Source organism: Salvelinus namaycush, chromosome 6 (genome assembly GCF_016432855.1).
Source record: "Salvelinus namaycush isolate Seneca chromosome 6, SaNama_1.0, whole genome shotgun sequence".
Taxonomy (NCBI): domain Eukaryota; kingdom Metazoa; phylum Chordata; class Actinopteri; order Salmoniformes; family Salmonidae; genus Salvelinus; species Salvelinus namaycush.
The window spans coordinates 19,497,799-19,517,411 of NC_052312.1; the positions used below are offsets into that span (position 1 = coordinate 19,497,799).

At 42.5% G+C, this 19,613-nt stretch overlaps 1 protein-coding gene across 1 annotated transcript in view; it reads left to right on the forward strand.

Annotated features, from left to right (window-relative positions):
• LOC120048994 (DNA polymerase nu-like) overlaps positions 1-9,863 on the forward strand; it is a 77,326-nt gene extending 67,463 nt beyond the window's left edge. Inside the window, 5 exon segments of the mRNA XM_038995254.1 lie at positions 5,886-5,996; positions 7,769-7,847; positions 8,722-8,789; positions 9,117-9,178; positions 9,771-9,863. Coding sequence (XP_038851182.1) covers positions 5,886-5,996; positions 7,769-7,847; positions 8,722-8,789; positions 9,117-9,178; positions 9,771-9,863 — 413 coding nt within the window.
• The last annotated feature ends 9,750 nt before the right edge of the window (positions 9,864-19,613 follow it).

Here is a 19,613-nt window from a genome sequence, read left to right on the forward strand (position 1 = left end):
TGATTTTACTTCGGTGGAAATCGCCCTCTCCTCCTTTTGTGTGGATTAAAGATGTCTTACGCTATCTTTTTCAATTTACTAAAGTGTATGTCCTATGGGGCTCTTCTGGCAAATTCTACCGAATGTGGCAGCTTTTCTTTACCTACGCAGAGACACTGCAATTTCCATCCACAGGAAACTGCCTGTACTAGTTTTTTATTTCATTTATCTGCCTTTGTGAGTGTTTAATATTAGCCTGACTTTTTATCATTTTGAAGACCTGCTGTGTTTTTCTTTTCCTTTGTTGTTGTTTTTAATGTATGTTTTGTTATGAAAGTATTATTTTAAGTATTTCATATTTTTGTGTAGGCATATACATTCCTACCTCCTTTAAAAAAACATGTTCCCATGTGATTTTATACATTGAAATATAACATGTGCAGTATATTTCAATCATTGTTTACACTGAAACAGAAAAAAAATCTCAATAAGAAGACACTAATTAGATAAATAAATGTACTGATTTCAAACACTGGTCGTCAAACTAATGTATACCAATATATAAACATACACGATCCTGTTTGTTCTTATAAGACATTCTTTGAAAATCATGCAAAGTTATATTAATGAATATGACATGTCCTGACATGTTACACACAAAGCATTAAGAACACCTTCCTAATATTGAGTTGCTCCCCTCACCTCCACAGGGAAGCTGGCCCATGTTGACTCCAATGCTTCCCACAGTTGTGTCAAGTTGGCTGGCTGTCTTTTTGGGTGGTGGACCATTCTTGATACACACGGGAAACTGTTGAGCGTGAAAAACCCAGCCGCGCTGCAGTTCTTGACAAAAACCTGTGCTCCTGGAACCTACTACCTGTTCAAAGGCACTTAAGTCTTTTGTCTTGCCCATTCACCCTCTGAATGCCACACATACACAACCCATGTTCAATTGTCTCAAGGCTTAAAAATAATTGTTTAACCTGTCTACTCCCCTTCATCTACACTGATTGAAGTAGATTTAACAAGTGACATCAATAAGGGATCATAGCTTTCACCTGGATTCACCTGGTCATGGAAAGAGCAGGTGTTCTTAATGTTTTGTACAGTCAGTGTACACATGCATGCCTCATTCATGGCTCCAACACAGTCAAACGTAAACATTCACACCCATGCACATTCCTATGTATGACCATCACACTAGTCATCCGTGACTCTATGAATGAATGTTGACAACCAGTTAGCCCTTTTACATGCTTGTCATTATACCCTAGACCAACAGGTCACATTCCTGTAGGCCAGGTCACGCGTGTAGCCCCCGCTGTATGGGGTGAAATAATACAACCGACACACACTCACTGCGAACACACTTGCTATGAATGAACACACACTCACTGCAAACACACACAAACACGTTACAGAGGGTCATTCTGTGTGTATGGCTGTGGATTACCTCACTGTGTTCCAGAAGGATTTGCCTGTAAAGCCTGGGCCCTTTGTCTGATACTGGAATGCACTAGGACAGACATGTCTGACGTGAGCACGTGTGGGTGGGTGGGTGGGTTGGTGTTTGGGAAGTGTGATTGTCAGGGATGGGAAGTTTGAGTGTGTGTCGGTGTGTGTGTGTGCGCTGGCGTGTCTGTCTCTGTGTGTGTGTGTGTGTGTGTGTGTGTGTGTGTGTGTGTGTGTGTGTGTGTGTGTGTGTGTGTGTGTGTGTGTGTGTGTGTGTGTGTGTTTGCCACCCAACTAGTTTACAATGCTGTTATGACAGGGGACTGTGCTTACTGGAGTTAAATAAATGCAGTCATGCAATCTGTTTTATTGTTAGAACAGGGATTTTCCCCCATTGAAATTCTTGGGCCGGCCGTCAAACAGTGTAACATTATGATTTTTTGTTATATAAATTTTTGGGATATAAAAAAAATAAAATACTTTCATGTGTAAAATGAATCGAATAAAAGCAAGATATAACATATGTAGAAAAGATAATGGACATACAGTATATATTTTTTAGGCCGTAGCAGCGAATACTGAGTTTTCAGCCCCGCCCCTCTGGAAACGTCTTGCTCAAAGCTGTGGATATGGATCAAGTTCTGCGCATGACTTATTTTACACACACAGCACCCTTCACGGTTCTCTCTTTAATCACCCTCTTCTGAACCATGATGATAGAGCCTAGGTCTCTACATCATATTTCTGCACAGCTGAAATAAAAACCCTGTGGCGATTTGAACGAACATTCAAGGCTACAGTGAAGGCTACATTATGAAGGCTACAATGAAGGCTATATAATGAAGGCTACAATGAAGGCTATATAATGAAGGCTGTATAATGAAGGCTATATAATGAAGGCTGTATAATGAAGGCTATATTATGAAGGCTGTATAATGAAGGCTGTATAATGAAGGCTATATAATGAAGGCTACATTATGAAGCCCATTATGTCTGTTGTAACGGATATTGCGGTTGAACTACACATTGCATTGGAGCAAAACAATCTGTATTTTGTGTGATGTTGTAGGCTAATCTTTATACTTGCTGCCGTATCTTAGCCACTAATCAGAGTTGCTGAAAAGAACGCTACTACTTTGACTGCCTGTCTGCCTCCTGCTTAGCCAATGTTTCCAATGATGATGAAAACATAACATCAATTCGTTAATTAGACTGCATGTCTAACCCTTTGATATTCTGCTTAGATAGCTGCATTATGAAAGCTACAATGAGTAGCCTTCAAAGTATCCCGACCTCTTGACTTTATCCATTTTGTTTTACGTTACAGCCTTATTCTAAAATTGATTAAATACTTTTTTCCCCCTCATCACTCTACACACAATACCTCATAATGACAAAGCGAAAACAGGTTTTTAGACATTTTAGAAAATGTATGTAACAAAAGAAATATCAGAAATACCTTATTTACATAAGTATTCAGACCCTTTGGTATGAGACTCGAAATTGATCTCAGGTGCATCCTGTTTCCATTGATCATCCTTGAGATGTTTTTGCAACATGATTGTAGTCCACCTGTGGTAAATTCAATTGACTAGACATGATTTGGAAAGGCACACACCATAAGGTCTCACAGTTGGCTGTGCATGTCAGAGCAAAAACCAAGCCATGAGATCGAAGGAATTGTCCGTAAAGCTCCGAGACAGGATTGTGTCGAGGCACATATCTGGGGAAGGGTACCAAAAAATATCTGCAGCATTGAAGGTCCCCAAGAACACAGTGGCTTCCATCATTCTTAAATGGAAGAAGTTTGGAACCACTAAGACTCTTTCTAGAGCTGGCCGCCCGGCCAAACTGAGCAATCGGGCGAGAAGGGCCTTGGGCAGAGAGGTGACCAAGAACCCTATGGTCACTCTGACAGAGCTCCTGAGTTCCTCTGTGAAGATGGGAGAACCTTTCAGAAGGACAACCATCTCTGTAGCACTCCACCAATCAGGACTTTAAGGTAGAGTGGCCAGACGGAAGCCACTCCTCAGTAAAAGGCACATGACAGCCCGCTTGGAGTTTGCCAAAAGGCACCTAAAGGACACAGACCATGAGAAACAAGATTCTCTGGTCTGATGAAACTAAGATTGAACTCTATGTCCTGAATGCCATGCGTCACGTCTGGAGGAAACCTGGCACTATCCCTATGGGCTCCCGAGTCGCGCAGCGGTCTAAGACACTGCATCTCAGTGCTAGAGGCTTCACTACAGACACACTGGTTTGAATCGAGGCTATATCACAACCGGCTGTGATTGGGTGTCCCATAGGGCGGCGCACAAATTGGCCCAGCGTCGTCCGAGTTTGGCCGGTGTAGGCTGTCATTGTAAGTAATAATTTGTTCTTAACTGACTTTCCTAGTTAAATAAAGGTTCAATAAAAATGGTGGTGGCAGGCCTCCCGGGTGGCGCAGTGGTCTAGGGCACTGCATCGCAGTGCTAGCTGCGCCACCAGAGTCTCTGGGTTCGCGCCCAGGCTCTGTCGCAGCCGGCCGCGACCGGGAGGTCCGTGGGGCGACGCACAATTGGGCTAGCGTCGTCCGGGTTAGGGAGGGTTTGGCCGGTAGGGATATCCTTGTCTCATCGCGCTCCAGCGACTCCTGTGGCGGGCCGGGCGCAGTGCGCGCTAACCAAGGGGGCCAGGTGCACGGTGTTTCCTCCGACACATTGGTGCGGCTGGCTTCCGGGTTGGAGGCGCGCTGTGTTAAGAAGCAGTGCGGCTTGGTTGGGTTGTGCTTCGGAGGACGCGTGGCTTTCGACCTTCGTCTCTCCCGAGCCCGTACGGGAGTTGTAGCGATGAGACAAGATAGTAATTACTAGCGATTGGATACCACGAAAATTGGGGAGAAAAGGGGATAAAATTTAAAAATAATAATAAAAAAATAAAAATGGTGGTGGCAGCATCATGCTGTGGGGATGTTTTTCAGCGGTAGGGACTTGGAGACTAGTCAGGATCGAGGAAAAATGAACGGATCAAAGTACAGAGAGATCTTTGATGAAAACCTACTCCAGAGCGCTCAGGACCTCAGACTTCCAACAGGACAACGACCCTAAGCACACAGCCAAGACAACGCAGGAGTGGCTTTGGGACAAGTCTCTGAAAGTCCTTGAGTGGTCCATCCAGAGCCCGGACTTGAACCCGATCAAACATCTCTGGAGAGACCTGAAAATAGCGGTGCAGCGATGCTCTCCATCCAACCTGACAGGGCTTGAGAGGATCTGCAGAGAAGAATGGGAGAAAGTCCCCAAATACAGGTGTGCCAAGCTTGTAGCGTCATACCCAAGAAGACTCAAGGCTGTAATCACTGCCAAAGGTGCTTCAACAAAGTACTGAGTAAAGGGTCTGAATACTTATGTAAATGTTATATTTCAGTTTTTTATTTTTAATACATCTGCACACACACAACAAAAAAAAACTGTTTTTGCATTGTAATTATGGGGTACTGTGTGTAGAATGATCAGGGAGAAAAACAATTGAATCCATTTTAGAATAAGTCTGTAAGGTAACAAAATGTGGAAAAGGGGTCTGAATACTTTCCAAATGCACTGTAACTGCATTGGGGCAAGAAACAATCTGCGAGGTTGTACAAACACGTTGATCTTTTGTGTACAACATGTAAATAGCTGCATGTAGCCTAGCTCCCCTCCTGAAAAACTAACATGAAAACACGCTTATTTTTAATAGTTTACTGAGACATGGAATGCAGTAGTTGTTGACCGTGTCCTTTGTGTACGACATGAAGTGTGTAGGCTACACCAGACAAAGGCGTTCATCACCAGTCAAAGCAGAGTGCGCAGCAGCGGAGTGCGCAGCAGCTACATTTAAAAAAATGTGCACACATACATTTTTTTGTTGCCGCATCAAATCGGATTTCCAGAAAATCCGGAACCATAGCCACTCTGTAATTTTTTTAAATAATATAATCTTTGAGAACTAACAATAATCACCAAAATAAAAGCTTGAAAATTAAAAAAAACAATGAATTTAGCAGTATTGATTTTGTTATTATGTTTGAGCAAAAGAACACAGCATTAGCCAATGCAAAATGCATAGAATGCAGGAAATTAGCTTTAAAACTGCCAAATGTTCTCTCAGGTACATGGCAAAAAGTGTAGAATTGCAACAAATTAGCTTTAAAACTGCAAAAATGGATCCCAGCTCCATTAAGAAATGTGTAGAATTGCAGGAAATTGACTTAAAAATACCAGCATTTCTCTACACAGCCAAAATGTTCTCTAGAATTCATCCAGGCCAACCACGCCCATTGCAAGGCCCCGTACCGCGCCCACCACCTAAGCCCCCTTTTGATCCAGAATAAAACCTGTTAGAATACCAAACACATCATCCTTCCTCATATCTTTCAATTGCAGTGTAAATAACCTCTAGTACTGTACCTTCGTGTTGTTGTTGCCTAGGTTACGTGGTGTCTATTATGGGCCGGCGAAGGACACTTCCTCACATCCACTCTACAGACTGGGGAGTCCGCATGCAGGCTGAGAGACAGGCCGTTAACTTTGTGGTCCAAGGTAGTGTGGAGGGGACGGGCGTGTATGTATGTATGTATGTATGTATGTATGTATGTACAGTGGGCAAAAAAGTATTTAGTCAGCCACCAATTGTGCAAGTTCTCCCACTTAAAAAGAGGAGAGAGGCCTGTAATTTTCATCATAGGACCACTTCAACTATAACAGACAAAATGAGGAGAAAAAATCCAGAAAATCACATTGTAGGATTTTTAATGAATTTATTTGCAAATTATGGTGGAAAATAAGTATTTGGTCACCTACAAACAAGCAAGATTTCTGGCTCTCACAGACCTGTAACTTCTTCTTTAAGAGGCTCCTCTGTCCTCCACTCGTTACCTGTATTAATGGCACCTGTTTGAACTTGTTATCAGTATAAAAGACACCTGTCTACAACCTCAAACAGTCACACTCCAAACTCCACTATGGCCAAGACCAAAGAGCTGTCAAAGGACACCAGAAACAAAATTGTAGACCTGCACCAGGTTGGGAAGACTGAATCTGCAATAGGTAAGCAGCTTGGTTTGAAGAAATCAACTGTGGGAGCAATTATTAGGAAATGGAAGACATACAAGACCACTGATAATCTCCCTCGATCTGGGGCTCCACGCAAGATCTCACCCCGTGGGGTCAAAATGATCACAAGAACGGTGAGCAAAAATCCCAGAACCACACAGGGGGACCTAGTGAATGACCTGCAGAGAGCTGGGACCAAAGTAACAAAGCCTACCATCAGTAACACACTACGCCGCCAGGGACTCAAATCCTGCAGTGCCAGACGTGTCCCCCCGCTTAAGCCAGTACATGTCCAGGCCCGTCTGAAGTTTGCTAGAGAGCATTTGGATGATCCAGAAGAAGATTGGGAGAATGTCATATGGTCAGATGAAACCAAAATAGAACTTTTTGGTAAAAACTCAACTCGTCGTGTTTGGAGGACAAAGAATGCTGAGTTGCATCCAAAGAACACCATACCTACTGTGAAGCATGGGGGTGGAAACATCATGCTTTGGGGCTGTTTTTCTGCAAAGGGACCAGGACGACTGATCCGTGTAAAGGAAAGAATGAATGGGGCCATGTATCGTGAGATTTTGAGTGAAAACCTCCTTCCATCAGCAAGGGCATTGAAGATGAAACGTGGCTGGGTCTTTCAGCATGTCAATGATCCCAAACACACCGCCCGGGCAACGAAGGAGTGGCTTCGTAAGAAGCATTTCAAGGTCCTGGAGTGGCCTAGCCAGTCTCCAGATCTCAACCCCATAGAAAATCTTTGGAGGGAGTTGAAAGTCCGTGTTGCCCAGCAACAGCCCCAAAACATCACTGCTCTAGAGGAGATCTGCATGGAGAAATGGGCCAAAATACCAGCAACAGTGTGTGAAAACCTTGTGAAGACTTACAGAAAACGTTTGACCTCTGTCATTGCCAACAAAGGGTATATAACAAAGGATTGAGATAAACTTTTGTTATTGACCAAATACTTATTTTCCACCATAATTTGCAAATAAATAAATTAAAAATCCTACAATGTGATTTTCTGGATTTATTTTTCTCATTTTGTCTGTCATAGTTGAAGTGTACCTATGATGAAAATTACAGGCCTCTTTCATCTTTTTAAGTGGGAGAACTTGCACAATTGGTGGCTGACTAAATACTTTTTTGCCCCACTGTATGTATGTATGTATGTATGTATGTATGTGTGTGTGTGAGTGCATGTGTGAGCTTGAGTGTATGCGTGCGTGTGTTAACTTCTCTTCTGGCTTTCTGTTTCTTCTCTCTAGGGTCAGCTGCTGACCTGTGTAAGATGGCCATGATCCGTATCTTCTCTCAAGTCTCCTCCTCCAGCTCTCTCTCCGCCAGGTTAGACCAAGACTACATCTCAAATGGTACCCTATTTCCTATATAGTGCACTACTTTTGGCCAGAGCCCTATGGGTTCTCGCCATTAGTAGTGCACTATCTACAGAATAGGGTGCCATTTGGGATGCAGCCTAACTTCACCTCTCCTCACCCTTCTCTTCCTCCTCCTGTTCTCCATACAATAATGGGAAATTTTCATTCCAGGAATTGACTTTCAATTTATCTTCTGAGTTCAAATTGAATCTACCAACCCTGCTGCCAAGATTCTCTTTCCCTTCCTCCATCCTTCCCTCTTTCCCTCCCTTTCTATCTCCCTCCATGGCTTCCCTTCCTTGCCCTCTCTCTCCCCTTCCCTCTCTCCCCTCCCTCCGCCCATCCCTCCTAATCATAGCTCAGGGTCATCCAGTCACTCCACATCATTCACTTACCTCGCCGCAATCATCAGTTACAACCACTCATCTTTCTCTTTTTACCCTGAGTGCTCTCTCTGACGCAGCCCACGTTGTCTTCTCGCTGTCTTCTCTACTCCCTCTATTTCTTTTTTCTTTCACCTTTATTTAACTAGGCAAGTTAGTTAAGTGCAAATTCTTATTTACAATGACGGCCTACCCCGGCCCAACCCTCCCCTAACCCGGACGACGCTGGGCCAATTGTGCGCCGCCCTATGGGACTTCCGATCACGGCCGATTGGGATCAAACCAGGGTCTGTAGTGACGCTTCTAGCACTGCGATGCAGTGCCTTAGACCGCTGTGCCAGTCGGGAGGCGGTGTTTGTTTCTCTATTCCTTTGTCTCTCTCACCTCTTGTCCCCTTTTCTTTCTTTCTCTCTTTCTTTCTTTCTCTCACTATCTCTTTATGTATTATGTCCTGTCCAGGCTGATAGCTCAGCTCCATGACGAGCTGCTCTACGAGGTGGAGGACTCTCAGGTGGGGGAGTTCGCAGGTGAGACGTCACACAATCACACAAAGGTCAGACGTCACACAATCCCCCTCTTCTCTCCAGGTCATACACATGAGATATAGAATCTTCAAGCTTCGACCTACTTCAACTCATCAGAGATATTCATATGTAATATGGGGTCTTGTGTGGTTCCATTGGTAGAACATGGCGCTTGCAACACCAAGGGTCGTGGGTACGATTCCTGCTGGATCCACCCATACAAATGTATACACACATGACTGTAAGTCGCTTTGGATAAAAGCTTCCGCTAAATGGCTTGTATTGTATTATTTATTAGTATGTGTTTCTGTCTGTCTCTTTGTGACACAGTGTTGGTCAAGAACACTATGGAGTCCCTGCAACACATCGATTGTCTGGGAGTTCATCTCAAAGTAAGTGAATAGGACTAAAGAACTAAAAGTAAGGAAAAGTTTTTTTGTTTTTTTTGTACTGTAGCAGTTGTGTGTATTTAATTTGCTGATATTGTTAACCAGGGAGACTGGTGAACTTAACCTATCATTATGCTATGTTTTATTCTAAAGGAAATAGCACCGGTCGCTAGCTGAGATATGTGCTTAGCCTTTATTATCTTCAGTAGTTCGCAGAGAGACTAGCAAGGAAACTAGCTAAGTTAGCTTAGTGTAGGTCTAGTATGTGTTTTATTGATAAGGTAGTAGCTCCAGTAGCTAGCAAGGAAACTAGCTAAGTTAGCTTAGTGTAGGCTTAGTATGTGTTTTATTGGTAAGGTAGTAGCAACAGTAGCTAGCTGCTTCCTGTCTTGCTGTATGACAGCGGGAGGCCAGGTGAGTGATGATGAGACCCTGAGAGAATCTAGGTCAGAGTGGTGCTACGCACACGCTGATGTCACACACACACGCCTCTTCTCCACACTCCTACCAATGCTGATGTCTTACACACGCTTACATACACACAAATACACCTCAGTTTGATGTCCCCCTCCCCCACCCTGTGTGTTTTACCCAGGTCCCCCTGAAGGTGGCGGTCTCAAGTGGCAAGTCCTGGGGCTCCATGTCCGAACTACACCTCCCCCAAACATCTCTCCCCCCCTCTTCCTGAGTCCCTCTCTCCATCTCTTACTCTATCGCTCTCCCTCTTCTCTCCCTCATTGTGCTGCATCTCCATCGCTATGGAAACCAGGCAGCTGCAGCTCCTCCAAGCTCCCAATTCTCCTTCTCGCTCTCTCTCTATCCAATTCTCTCCCTCACACACACACACACACACCCCTCTCTCTCTCTCTGCCCGTATCAGGGGGCAACGGCAGGAGCCTCCCACTGGAACGCATCAGTTTCTTTTTTTTCAACCTCCCTCCATTTTGTGGAGTTGTAGTCCTCCTCTCTTCACATTTTTCTGCTCTCACCCCCCTTGTTTAGATTTTTGGTTTCTGTGTTCCGTTGCCAAGGCAAAACCACACTTTGAGAAATTTGTTTGGCATTGTTGCCTTTTTAAAAGTATTTTTCAGCTACAGTAAATATACCTCATTAGCTAGATAACAGTCAGAGTTTTTTTTAAATGTTTGATTGTATTTATTAACTGATATCCTGTCTGAATTTCCTATTATTGCATTAATTGTAAAGTAAAGCTGGACTGGTCAATGTATTTCTACAATAAAGTGAAACGATCTAGTCTTTGCATTTCTTTAATAAACTTCTATTTTCTTTATTAAACCTCTCGCTCTTCTCCCATTGGAGTGATTCACTGATTTCAAACAGATTGTCTAATTCCACTCACCCCGGGCGCAGTCAGCCATTCCTTGTTCATTCTGAACTAGTCTTTTATCAGCTAATTTGGCTACTGGAGAGCCTCGCTCTTTTGTCTCTCTATCACACACAGTGCCTGACCCAGTTCCTGGTCGCTGCCAGAGATGGTGAGATCTTTGGCCGCAGGTAGTCTAGTGGTTAGAGTGTTGGGCCAGTAACCGAAAGTTTGCTGGATCGAATCCCCGAGCTGACAAGGTAAAGATGTGTCGTTCTGCCCCTGTTCCCCGGTAGGCCGTCATTGTAAATAAGAATATGTTCTTAACTGACATGCCTAGTTAAATAAAGGTTACAAAATCTATGTAATAAACACTTCCACACACACTGTCCTCTATGACCGCCAATAAAATATGCCTGGAAGAAGGACTGGAGACAGTGAAATTCAGATGATCATTTCTAAAACGTATGACCTATCTGATGAATGTCACAACATCACTGGGTAATATGAAGCGTTTAGTTGCTGTTTAGAACAAAATGTCACAATATCACTGGGTGCTAATATGAAGTTTTTAGCTGTTTAGAACAAACTTGTTCTCTATTGTCCTGCCATGTCTTCAGACATTCCGAGTATACAGTATGTCTGTCCTTTTAAGTGCAGTTGCCATAGAAATAGAATAAGGATACATGTTGCAGAGTACACCTATGGTAGGTACTGCGTCTTTATGGAGATGGTCTTGGAAAGTATCAGTGAGCTTACAGGGAGTTTTCAACTGAGTGTATTTTACCCTGACCAATAGTCTGGTCACTACAATAGCAGGCAAATTCCCTCCTCTCCTCCCCTCCTCCTTTTCCCTTTCATTGTTCCACAGCTCAAGGGAACGCAGCCACAGCTCAAGGGATGGGGGACGGACGGACGTGAAAGTGGCATGTGTGCAATTTTTGGAGTGCGTATTCACTTCAGGGGGAGGATGGAGGGTAGTGTAGGAGAGCCTCAGTGTGTGAGTGACTCAGCCTACTACTACACAAGTTGATAATGGTTACAACCTTTGGTAACCCAATGCTTTGTTTGTATGGAAACAGACGGTTCTGTATGTGTTATATAATGACTATTATGTGAACGAGTATGATGTGTGACGGACGGATATTTATGTTCATTATAATAACTAAAAGAACAGAATGGTATGTTAACAGGAACCCAAAGCCAAAGGGTCCCTTAAAAGCCTGCAGTTGTCAAGAGCAACAGAGTTATCTCCAGATAGCCCACCAGCATCCCCATGGCGACAGGGTAGATGGGTGTTGAGTGAGAGCGAGACCTAAGGCTGGATCCATGCTAATGGCAATTTAAGGTTAACAATATAGTTGTTTGATTTTTAAAGCCTCTATATCAAGGTGAATATTGTAGAGTTTGCTTTTTGGAGCCTCTATACCAAGGTGAATCTAAAATGATAGAGTTTTCTCTATTGCCTTTAGCCTGGGTACCAGTCTGGTTGTGCTAATATTCCTGTCCTTGTACTCCATGTCATATGCCAAACAGGAGTAAGCACAAAACAGGTCTGGATTTCAGGCTATATTGCCTATAGTTCTAGTTGAATCTCTATTGGACAGACTACATAAACATAAATGGTACCGTAGATTTGTCATGATTCAACGGGATGTGTGAAATAACAAGCAGCATTAGTTCCGGTGCTTTGGACAAATCCCGATTTTGCAGGTGTTGGTATCTTTCGAATTTCGGAAGGGGAGGGGACAGTTGCCCCATAGACTTGCCTGTAACTTGCAAAGAGAGAGGGGGGAGCTCTTCGTTCGGGTTCCGATCCCCATTATAGCTCTTCTCTTTACACTTAATCGAGCATCTGACCAATTACGCAAGACTTTAGTTCTGGGTTAACCGAGATTAAGCTAAATAGTGTCCACTTTCTTTAATATGACAAACGATATGATATTACATGATCATTTAAATCAACGTTCAAATCAATTGACCGGAGGAACATATAAAAGCTTTATGCATTGTTGTTTTAATTGATACAATATGTACATCCATTTTTCTTTCACAATGCAGGAAATCTTTATCTTTACAGCTTTACAGTGTTCCCATTGATTGGCAAAAACAAAACAAAAATGTTTAATCAGTAGTAATAATACAGCAGTCAAAAGAAAGGAACGTCAGAAGGAGGAATGGAAAGAATAGTCCGTATTCATAAAGCTTCTCAAAGTAGGAGTGCTGATCTAGGATCAGGTTTCCCCCAGTCCATAAAATCTTATTCATTATGATCTTTCCTACTGAAACGCTTTGTAAATACGAGCCCAGAAAGGTACACCAGGTCATCACTGCAGCTAAACTCTATTCAGGTAAGGTCAGACACGGTCTGGTTGAGCCGGCCACGCCTTAACCGCGCTTTACCCACGGTCAAATCCCTCTCCCTTGTGACCACCTTTCACCTCTTTTCTGCTTGGCTGACCTCTTGCTAAGGCCTTGAGCCCATTGAACCCGTCTACCTTGGGTTCCCCTAGCCCTCTTCTCATTTGCTCTTCAGTCTCAGACCCTCAACTGTGTGCAATCGCACCCTGATCCATCTTCTCTGTAATAACCCTCTGTCTTTTCCCTGTCACTCTTTACCACATTTTTCTTCCCCAGTGGCTTACTTTAAGCACCCAAGGCATCCTTATACAAGGTTGCCTCGCCCCTCTTAACCATAGCCTTAGCCTTGCCACACACTCCTCCCCCTCCCTCAGGGGCGGCCCGGCTGGTTGACCTGCCTGCCTCCTCACTCCCTCAGTGTGGCTGCATATCATTTCCCTGCTGCGCTTTGTGTGGGTTGGTTTCCTAGCAACAGACGGCCATGACAGCTAGGGATCTGAAAGCAGAGAGAATACGTTGCTGCTGCACACTCCTAGGGCTAGCTAATACACTGTCTGAGTCTGAAATGGCACCCTATTCCCTATTCAGTGCACTACTTTTGACCGTACCCCTATGAGCCATGCTCAAAAGTAGTGCACTAGCTACATAGGGAATAAAGTGCCATTTTGGACACATCCACTAAGTGCTGTGCTACAGTGTTGGGTGCTCTCCAGCCACTGACAGGCCACTCCCTCTCCATCAGCACAGGACAACAGTAGGCTTTTCTCTCTGACTACTGAGGTTAAACCACACAGCACCTTGGTCCTAGGAAAGATGGCAGTGGTCTCTGAAAGAAGTTGAAAATGAACCAACGGTCTCTGGCTTGGTGAGTTTAGTGAGAGAGTTGAAGAGATCATTACAATTGAATCTCAGGTTTGGATAGATTTTTTTTAAGTGTGTGTGATTTTGTAAACTTCGTAGAAAAAGTTATATTAAGGTATTTCTGTGACAAAATTATCATAAAAAATACCCCGTGGATGCTATTTACAGTAAAATACACTTTACAACTTTATTAAATTGTTGATAGTATATATATTTTTTTTAAACGTTGAATCGCTTTCATGGAAATCACACAAGATTTTCATTGAGGTTTTCTTCAGCTTGCGTTTTAAACTTTGATATGGGCTAATTGATTTTATACTCCTCCTGACTACTAGAGAATCAGAAACAAGATTTAGACTGATAAATAAAGCTCATATGACTGATAGAAAACAGAGACCACTTTCAGAAACTCTGCCATCTTTCACCTCTCTGTTGGGAGGGACTTTTCTCCCCCCATACTCCCCCCATAACACCTGTACAAACAATGCAAGTGGTACACCAGTAGAATTCATCTTCAAGTTAAAAAAAATGAAACAAAAAACAATTTGAAACCTCTTATAAAGAAAAATACAAAAATAATCATTATACAATCACACCTCTTATTCAGGCCTCTACAGTGGTGATGTGTTGCCATGCCAACAGTGATAACGTCACGGCGACCAACCCTCCGTCACCAGCATATGAGATATAACATCAATGCAGCATTTCGCGCTAATAAAATAATTTATACGATTGTATCTCGTTATCTCATTGTTTGTTTGTTTTTATTGCTTGATTAGATGGCACGTGAGCAGGGTTTCCAAAATGATACCGATAAATACGGGATTTTGTTGACACTTCTTGAACACAACATAGCAGTTTGAGAGAAAAATGCAACAAAACTTTAACCTTTGGCAAATTTCAAACTTCAACAAATAGCCACGGGTCATAGTAATGCTTTTCTTTATATGACGTTGTCTTGTATATAGGCTTATGATACATACGGTATATGAGCAAGAGCGGTAGATATTGGCTAGGAGGAGAGAAAAAATCCATTCTGAAAGAAAAAAGACACAATTGTGCTACAAGTGCTTCTGCGTTCTTGGCACCTGTGGCCACAGTGGAGAGTTAGTCATCCTGTTAGCCACAGCAGAGTGATACATTCACCAGAGGAGTACAGAGAGAGGGAGAGTCCATTTTGCCCCCCCCCCCCCCCAGGTAAACTGCCACAGTGGCATGTTCCTCCCCCTCCCCACGTTCAAAACACAGCCATCTTCTCAGACAGACAGTTCCAAAGTCCATTATTTTTGCATTGATGAAATCAACAGAAATTATATATATATATATATAAACTGGAAATCAAAACAACAGTAATAGATATAGCTATGTACACAGTCACTCTTAAACGTCAAATGTTGTGGTTTTCTCAGCGATAGGAGAACCATTAGCTGCTTTTTGTCATTTTTGCCTTAATTCTTTCTCTCTTTAAAGAAAAAAATGTTTTAACAATTTCTCGCATCCAAAGACCCTTAGTAACGGTACCCATATACATTCATGTCTGCTATTAACTCCAGGGCCTTTGAAATCTGCACTCGCCCAGGACAAAACACCTATACTCACAGGAATACTATTTGTGCGGTTTTGATATCTATACTCCTACAATAGTGTGCGTGTTCAACTTGACATCTGGATGACAGATATTGAAGGATTTTTGTCTCATACTGGTATTTCCAGGTGGGAGGGACTACGATAAAGTATGAATGTAGTACTTTGTGAGCCTGCATGCTTTCTTCACCGCAATTTACCGACTACCTTCTGGAGATATCTTGACGTCTACATACATTGAGGTGATCGGATGATAGTTTTTGGATTGGAAAGCACTCGAAGGAGCGCTCCAATGAAAGAGGCTTTTAGTTCTGATGCAGCGTACATGTCTTAAACCCTTTGCAGATAACAATACATGAACATTCTCCTATTGTCCCAAGTCAACACCAACAATATTTCCCTATTTTCTCAGAACTAAAAGAAAAGAAGAAAAAAAAAACAGTATTTCTTTTGGATTGTACATCAGCAGAGGTTCAGTGGAATGGTATGGAATATTATTATTAAGTTACAGAATCACACTAGTGGTGGTGGTTACATACAGTATTTATTCTACGTTCTAATACTGCGTATGCTTTACCAGTATCTAGAAGTACTAAGACCAGACCAAACAGGGCATAGCATAGCATTCACCGTATAAACACAGGCTTGACCCTTTTACAAAACAGAATACAGTCAAATGCATTATAGGCTAAGTGACATATCAGTGTAGTTTGTCTGTTCCTCTCTAACAACTTAAAACAGGAAATTAATCGTTCGCTACCTTAAGCCATATAGATTGTTGGTGGGATATTTGAATGTCAGCATGTAATTATTACAGTATATAAGGCTTTTGCGGAGTCTTGCTATAATATTACGTAATTTATCAAGAACACAAATAGTAGCCTAGGCTGAGATCTCCCACAATGCTTAACGAGAGGGTATATTATTATTGAAATGGCGACAGCAGCATTCATGGCTCAGTTTGATAAGACTTCACATTCATCTTTTAACAGACATGAGTCCACTTACTACACTACTACGTAGTGTACACTTGTAGTGAACACCAGAGGAGGCTGGTGGGAGGAGCTAAGGAGTAAGGGCTCTTGTAATGGCTGGAATGGAATTATTGGAACGGTATCAAACATATTGGAACCACACGTTTGACTCCGTTCCATTTATTCCATTCCAGCCATTAAAATGAGCCTGTCCTCCTTCAGCTCCCCCCACCAGCCTCCTCTGGCATACATTCCTAGTAAGTACGCTCTTATAGCCTCACCATTTAACCTCTGCCTCCTACATTCTAGTGGATCCAGGTCAAAATACTATACCCAGGTCTGTTCTGAATTTTTCAGATGGGGGCATTGATCATAATTTAGATCATAAGGTGCGTCCCAAACGGCACACTATTCCGAATGGCACTATTCCCTATATAGTGCACTACTTTTGACCAGGTCAAATTGGAGAAGGAGAAAAAATCTGGGCTAACTGGTTCAATTTTTTGTGCCCTCCACATCTCAATTCACATGGTTGAATGAGGAAGAGGGGGGTGTCAGAACAGTGAGAAGTCCTCTGATAATACAGCAGACAGTTAGTCGAATGACCCAACATCTGATACATCAACATGATCTCACTGCTTTATTTGACGTTTGTCAAAACGACACAAGGACAAACTATGACATTGTCACGTCTCCATAGGATTCTTCTCACTGTGCATGATATCCCCACTCCCTTGATAAAAAGAGTCAATTGATAATATCAACTTAATACAAAAATGAAAACGTTTTTTTTTCTCCCACTGCTTGCCATGTGGTACAATGTATCCTCTAAGACATTTTCATTCAAAGACACATCTCATGCAGAAAAAAATGTTATTTTTTTTATCTGACAAAGAAACACACATTTTTGTTTATATGTTCAGCTAAAAAATATCTAAATTTTTTTATGACGTTTTCCGATTATTTTTCCAGGGCAGGCACCGTACGTATATACGCACACACCAGGAACAGAGGCATGCCACACTTGCATTGCTTTTGCATTTTACAGTTGGCAGGCTTGATGTCATCAAGGCAGTGCTGCGCTGCGGTGAGTGGGTTTAATGCACCTCTTCATCCACCCTACCTCCACACACACAAACTCAACACACACATATATACACACTCAACAAACACATACACGCTCAACACACAAACACTCAACCAGACACTCAACACACACAAACACAAATTCAACACACACACCTATGCATCCTCCACCATCGCTGCAGGGGGCGGCCAGACTGTTTTGATGACATCACAATAGGGGCGGGTGTTTTTTTGGGGGGGTGGAATAAAAGCAGCGCAGCAAGACTGTGGCGCATGCAGAGATGGGGTGGGGAGTGGGTAGAAGAGAGGGGAGGGGGTGGGAGGGTCTGGCCCAGGGTTGCAGTCAGATTTATGAATGAGGGGGTCAGAAGGGGGAATAGAAGTCAAGGCAAGGAGGATCAGCACAATTCATGACATCTTTTTGTCGATTTTTTTTAAATCTATGTTTTTTATGATATATTTTTTTTAACTTTTCATTTCTTAATTTTTGTACAAGTGTGACACAAACTCTTGGGCTCATAGAGGTTGTATCTCTCCCTCTGCTGGTTCTGTCTCTGATAGGAGGATGGAAATGGAGAGAGTGGTTATCTTTATGACGGGGAGGGAGAGGGACGTCTTTTGGGTTTGTCAGCTACATACTGTATAGAGTATTCCAACTGTATACACATTAACACATACACAGAAGGATTTAAATATACCTGTAAATTGGATATAGTATTGTGTCTAAATTCAAATTGAAAAATGTGTGCTTAGAAACATTTTGTTAAGCCAGCTATGTACTGTAAGTCCGCAAATATTTTGAATAATGTATTAGGTCTACCCAAGTAGTTTCCCCCAATAACCTGGTTTAAATATATACTAGATTGCGGTTACTATGTACATGTAGGAGTATCCATAAAATGTGCATACTACAAAGTAGCAATGCTTCCATCAAATGTTGTGAATAATTTAAAAAAAAAAATCTAATTTCTCAATGAAATACCAAACTGTTCAAATGTATCTTGATTAAATTAGTAAACAATTGATAATTACACATAAAACTCAATAACACTCAATGTTTCATTAGATTAGATAATTTACTCAATAGAAAAACCCATGATTAAATTAGTAATATGATTAACATTGACACAGTATTCACCCTGCATGGGTACGTACCCCTGGCCTGAACTACCCTCTCGTCTTCCCAACCAATCAGAGACCCTCTTCATAGTTCCCATGCAGGTGGAATGGAATCATAGAATTAGATTCTGACACTGTGTTGAATGAGGGGAAGAGAACATGACCAAAGATGGAGGAAATAGTGAAAGCAGAAAGCAGGAGGGTTTAGGAAACAGAAAATGCACTGTGTCTGCATCTAAAATCACACCCCATTTCTTACACAGTGTACTACTTTTGGCCAGAGCCCTATGGGCCTTCGTTAAAAGTAGTGCAATATATAGGGAATGGGGTACCATTTGGGACGCAAGCCTGTTTGTGTTTGTTTTCCTGCCTATACAGGATCCACAGTGTGGATTCCACAGTACGCATCCTGCCTGTTCCTCCTGTCTCTCCACAGGGCTGGTACAGTACACTTGATGACCCTTGCTGTGCTTCAATATGGGCTGTGCTGGAGAAATGCCAACCTACTTTGTCTTTTTGTCCAGGTCTTTTTGGGCACAAACGTTGTTGTGACAATGGAGAGGGCTTAGGCGGGCTAATGAGAGACAGGGTGCGTTTGAGATAGAAATTCTTCAGATAGAAATGCCATGTATAGGGCGGACACGAATGCCTGTTTTCCATGGCAAAGGACAATGTCTGTTCTACATGATATATTTCTATCGGAATGTTACGCAACACGCAACTCTCCTGATTAAGCCTCTGATTGGTGTTCTGGAGGGGGTGGGAGGGGATTCTGGTGTTAATGAGAAAGGTGAGGGTGGAAGGAAGGGGGGGGGGGGGTGGATTTTGTCATGATGATCGAAAAACTGATTGCAATCAAATTTCTATCAAAAGCAACGGGAACACTCAATTGATGATGTCATTTGAATAGGCATGGGACGGTGATATATGTTAGGGATAATTTTTTCTTACAACAGGAAAGGACGGGAAAATAGGCAAAACAAAAATAATTTACTCAAAGGCGGGGGGGGGGGTAAAACACTAAATCTAAAATGTAAAACAAAAACCCATAAGTTGGTGACTTAGAAATAATGAATAGACATAGTAGTGGTAAGTAGTAAGAAGATGCAACTGATACAAAATAAAGTTG